This window comes from Manihot esculenta, chromosome 3 (genome assembly GCF_001659605.2).
Source record: "Manihot esculenta cultivar AM560-2 chromosome 3, M.esculenta_v8, whole genome shotgun sequence".
NCBI lineage: Eukaryota > Viridiplantae > Streptophyta > Magnoliopsida > Malpighiales > Euphorbiaceae > Manihot > Manihot esculenta.
This window is the reverse complement of record NC_035163.2, coordinates 24,574,076-24,579,382: the sequence shown is the minus strand read 5'-3', so window position 1 is coordinate 24,579,382 and position 5,307 is coordinate 24,574,076. Positions and strand designations below refer to the sequence as shown.

The 5,307-nt window shown below is 35.2% G+C and overlaps 1 protein-coding gene across 3 annotated transcripts; it reads right to left on the bottom strand.

Annotated features, from left to right (window-relative positions):
• Window positions 1-1,028: 1,028 nt before the first annotated feature.
• On the bottom strand, window positions 1,029-4,914 carry LOC110612127 (probable NAD(P)H dehydrogenase (quinone) FQR1-like 1). 3 transcript variants are annotated; one of them, XM_021752813.2, is made up of 4 exons: window positions 4,765-4,914; window positions 2,712-2,805; window positions 1,665-1,927; window positions 1,029-1,560 (listed from the first exon to the last, which is right to left on the bottom strand). In XM_021752813.2, the coding sequence occupies exons 1-4, from the start codon at window positions 4,785-4,787 to the stop codon at window positions 1,329-1,331; spliced, it is 612 nt and encodes a 203-aa protein (XP_021608505.1). In that variant the 5' UTR covers window positions 4,788-4,914; the 3' UTR covers window positions 1,029-1,328. The 3 variants fall into 3 exon arrangements, with proteins under 3 accessions (XP_021608505.1, XP_021608506.1, XP_043811433.1); XM_021752814.2 differs by lacking the exon at window positions 4,765-4,914 and adding an exon at window positions 3,022-4,480; XM_043955498.1 differs by lacking the exon at window positions 4,765-4,914 and having other exon boundaries at window positions 1,665-1,943; window positions 2,712-2,802.
• Between the last annotated feature and the right edge of the window lie 393 nt (window positions 4,915-5,307).

The window sequence follows — 5,307 nt, the reverse complement described above, 5'->3', positions numbered from 1 at the left end:
TCTTCTCTGTTGGACTCGAGTCCCTTCGGTGCCCGTGCTGACATAGTCCATCAAGTGAGATGAGTTGGATTCTTCTCTATTAGACTCGAGTCCTTTCGGTATTCGTGCTGACATGGTCCTGGATGTGGAGGGCCTATTTTCCACTGGCCCATCAAGTCAAGTGAGTTGGATTCTCCTCCGTTGGACTCGAGTCCCGTTTTGTCCAGTATGCTCGAGCGTGGTCTAAACAGCGTATTAGAGAACAGAACAGGCTTACGTATTGAGTTCTGATAAATTACGGCCTGACTCTCTTACATGGGCTCACCTCCAATCCGAATAATAAAGGCTTAGTGGTAATCAATATCGATAAAAATTCCAATAGTAAAACCATTGTTAAACCCTTATATATTTCAATTTGTTTATAAATAAGTTATGAACGATAAAAGTGTAATTGATATATTTCATACTTGATGTGTTTCTAATTGAATTAGTAATATATTTTTATTGGTTTAACAACTAAAAGTTAATGTCAAACTGTAAAATTATTGTAGTGATAGCTACCGACAGACTTTCTTATTACGTTTTATATCAAAGATAAGGCAGGAGGATTTTTTTTTTCCCATCATATTCTGGGAATGGGTAGGTGGCCATGAAGTGAAAGAGAAGGGGAAGGTGCCAAATTTACAAATCAAAATTCACCTAACTCTTGCCTTCATGTGATAAAGAAGAAACATGAAGAAAAATATTACCAACTCTACAGATCATACCTGATTCCTGGGGTGTAATATGTAGGCTAGGTTAATATTAGTTGGAATATTTCCTGTAAAGAAGTTGGTCCACCTGAATCCCTACTGCTTTGTTTCAGTTGGAATGCACAGTGTGGAGCCTTCAGTAAGCAATGGCACAGCTAAAGAGTTTAGTATCAATGAAGTAGATGGGTCATTTCCAGGATCACAAACTCACCAATTTAAAACTGTCAAACTGCAGTTTCAAACAATATGCTTAGGACTGCATAAACAAGCTGTTTTGTCCTCATTAAGTATATGGTGTGCCCATCAAATACTCATTTCATTATCATATAGTTCTTGTCCATTGCAGAAAGTTAAAATTGGTACAGAACCACAAATTGCGAAAATGTAGAGAAGTGTCTTAGTGATCCAACAAAGTGGAGAGAAAATGGTACAGATAAAGAGTAAACAGCCTGTATCATTTTTGAGGGAAAAAAAAAACTATTATGTAACACGCATAGGATGCATATAACAAACAAAGCAAAAATTATTGTTGAAGAGCACAAAATATATGGGGTGGAAAACTGTAAGACTGAAATGTACTTGTGTGATGAAATGAAATTAAGCAGCTCCCTTGAGCTTCTTTGTGATGGTAGCTATGTACTTGCCTTGGTGAAAAGCCTGCTCCAACTCCAGCTCAGAAGGCTGTCTCGACCCGTCCCCTGCATAAGTTCCTGCACCATAAGGACTTCCACCTTTCACTTTTTCCATTTCAAACATGCCAGCACCGAATGTATAACCAATAGGAACAAATATCATTCCGTGGTGAACAAGCTGAGTGATAGCAGTCAACCTGTGAGATTTCAAAAATTTCATGAGAAAAATGGTTATTTAATGTTCCTCATATTTAAGTTCACTTGGTTGGACTAGTTGGACAACACAGGCCTAGGGGCTTACGCTGTAGTCTCTTGTCCACCACCTTGAGAACCAGTGCTATAGAAGATTCCAGCAGGTTTGCCAGCAAGTTGCTGTGCTCTCCATAAACCACCAGTTGCATCCAGGAATGCTTTAAATTGGGCAGCCATCATTCCAAATCTTGTTGGGAAGCCAAAAACAAATCCATCAGCCTCAGCAAGTTCATTGGGTGTGATGATTGGGACATCACTCTTTGGTGGTGCACTCATCTTTCCAAGCACTTCGTCTGGCAGGGTCTCAGGAACCTGCGGCACATACAAACTCCAATAGTTAATGATAAGCATCTGATATTGGTAATAAAAACTTCTATATATAGACATGCCTACCAGGGTCCAGAAGTGCCCCAAGAAAATGAGCATAAAAACTGTGGTCAGTTGCTGTACTAATAAATTTAAATACAAAATTTCAAAGACAATAGAACAGGAAGGATTGAAATGCAGCAATTAGTTAATTAAGAAACTTCTATAAATGTGACAGCCCAAATCCTGCAGCAGAAAGGATTTCTGATATGATCTGTAGACGGAGGGCCTTAGTGAACTACTACTGACATGATTTTTTGTGCAATTTGGTTAGGTCTAACTCCATTTTAGCTGTTAAGCGAGTAGTAAACTTGGGTGTGGAACTTGACAATGATATCATAGAAACCTACCAACCCGAGTGTGTAAGTGGTGGGAGTCAGCTATTGAAAGATTGATACCAGAAAGAGTTAAAGTTAACAGCTGATAGAAAATATAAGTCCAGAGAAGGAACTTTGTGATTATTCCCAAGTTGGGACAGGGAGTGGACTTGGAGAGAGTCTTATCAGACCAATATAACAACCTACTTTACTGAGTCAGAAACAATTTTACTTTCATGAGAAGTGAGCACTTTCTAATGTAATATATCTTCTTTTATACCTTCAAATTTTTACTGTTTGTGATTACCTTGCATCATTGTATGGTATGAAAGCCACAACACGAAGGCAAACTTAACAATTCAATACAACAATAGTCCAAAGTATATCATGTAACAATGCATGCACTTTCTTACCTGCCATAATTTGGCTTCAACACCTTCAACAGATGCAGCCCCCTTCTTGATCTCTTCTGCCAGTTTCTCTACATGTCCATACATAGAATAGTACCTGAAACAACAATAAAAGTTTTGAAAAAGAGATGTAATGTGAGGCAAAGAGCATTGGACAAAAACAATGGATAAGGTACTATTCCATGTACTCATCTTTCTCCTTTTTCTCTTTATTTTTTTTTCTTATAATCTCATTGACATAACACCATCACATACATCCTAATTTTTGAATTAGTTTCATAGTATATCACAATCTATTGTATCATTACTGGACCTTATATCCATTCCTGTGCTTTGTTGCTGCAGAACGTGGCCGAATAAATTTGATATGCACTATACACATTGTCAGCCATAAGGTATTCTATCAGCAATGAAACCCACTTCCCTCAAGAATAAGCTAACCAGCTGTTGTCTTCAAAGTGGATGCAATAAGGACATTGAACAATGCATGTAAGAACCTCTACACACAAGAGAAAACTCAGCTGACAGCCAGATGAGTGGACATAGTACCAACATATCATGGGAACAAGCTAGGCAAAAGTAGTGGTATTTGCTGACAGCATCATAATGGACGTAGTTCCTCAATATGCATTGAGGGATCACTAAACCAATAAACCAAAAATAAATTGTCAATAATAGTGGTCCATGCCAGCTCAATAAGTAGTGGGATGCACAATACACTTGACCATCCCTAATAACAGAGGGCAATTAATCTGTTAAAATTCCTGTTCCATGATACAAACATGGATGTGGACAGCAAGGCAGTTGCACACCACTACTAGATTACAAAAAATGTTGCTCCCGATGCTATCAGTCTGATTGTTTGAACATTAAATTGATATCTGGACTTTCAATGTAGCACATTTAAAGATCAAAGCAAGTATGCTCTGAACCAAACGTTTATAATGCTATAGCAAATCATATTTTATAAACTTCAACAGTAGTGGGTGTTAATAGATGTAGCCACACTGGTTCTCAGGAAATAACACATCCATTTGCTAGAGAATGTTAACAAGGAAGAAACCGTTGGTGTCACTGCTGAAATACTAAAACACTGATTCTATATTCCTTTAACAGGTCAGCTATGCAAAGTGTCTAGAACACATTTTCCAGCTATAAAGTCTCAAATTTTCCACAGGTAGAGTTTAAGAAACGTGAAATGTTAATATAACATAACAATGAAGTGAAGCTGAGCATATTCGCTTTGCTGGATGACCAAATGATTGTGGTCTTGCATTTGCAAAAGTATGATTATCTAGGCACCATTAAAAGTATAATTTAATAAGAACTTAATTCAAAAAAGAAATCCAAAACAAGAATGGAATTGTGGTTGTGGCTGGGCTCTGCCTTTTTAGAGATCAAACTAAAGCTCTTCTGGAAATCTAATTAGAGATAATAAAGAATACCTTAACCATTGCTTATGACGCCGTGATCCATAAATTGCTTGCCTCAAAATAAAAATTTAAGAACAGAACTAGCCATTAGTTTGCCAGAAAGGACCTGGTTGGAAACCAAAATGTACCTAATCCACTATGAAGGGTAAATACATGAGGAAGTGGCACCTACTATGAGCTGGATGCACTTCCTTTCCTATCTTCCTTACTCAAAGGAGGGTGGAGGAAGTGGAAACTGCTCTTAGCTGCTTCAGTTACAGCAATTACCACGAAATACAAAATTTTCTAGGTCCATAATTCTACATTTTCTCGCATCCAAACTGATAGTGATCAAACAGTTTTTTTATTAAAAAAAAAAAAGAAGAAAGAAAAAGGATTATGATCTACACTCAGATTAAACATTAAAAACCACAAAAAAATCAGATGATAAAACAAAAATCAACAGAATAAATATAAAAGATACAGCCATTTAGGAGATCGAAAAGAAAATCTAATACACAGTAATCAACAAATTACTATAGAAAAAATAAATCAAAGATCACGAATGAGAATTAGATGATACTCTACTCTGCAAGTATATACATATTGAGAAAGTAGAGAGGGGGAGAGAGAGATACACATACACAATATAGACTTTGGTAGACATTGAAGCATTCAAATTCTGCAGTTGATTTTGTGAGTGGAGAGTGATTTTTCTTTATTTCGTTAATTTATAAGCAAAGGACGAATGGCGATGGAGGAAAAAGGAAGCCAAAATCCCCGTATTTATAGGCGCTGACATGAATATTATTCTTATTATTTTCTAATTGGGTAAATTATAATTAATATTTAAAATATGTTAAATATTATAGATTCTTATTTTTCTTATTACAAATAATTTAATTTCTAACATTTAATTTACATCTAACTTTATAATTTCTCAACCCTCCTTTTAATATGAAATAATAGATTTCCTAATTTTTTATATTTTCTTCATCCATTTAAATTTTATATTATTTTTTATTTTTTACATGAATCATTATACTATACAATTATCTGAAATATAAACTATTATTTAATTTTAAATAATTTTTTATTATAACAATTTTTTATATGTAATTTATTAATATGGTTTTTATTAATTATAAAATAATAATTGATTAAATAAATATTATTATCAAATATAT

Bases quoted from the DNA above. Each gene is read 5' to 3' on its own strand.
- LOC110612127 (XM_021752813.2), bottom strand. From the start codon at position 4,787: ATGTCTACCAAAGTCTATATTGT. The intron at 2,806-4,764 runs GTATGTGTATCT...TTGTTGTTTCAG, and splicing joins TCTACCAAAGTCTATATTGT to GTACTATTCTATGTATGGAC. The intron at 1,561-1,664 runs GTAAGCCCCTAG...GAAATCTCACAG, and splicing joins GGTGGACAAGAGACTACAGC to GTTGACTGCTATCACTCAGC.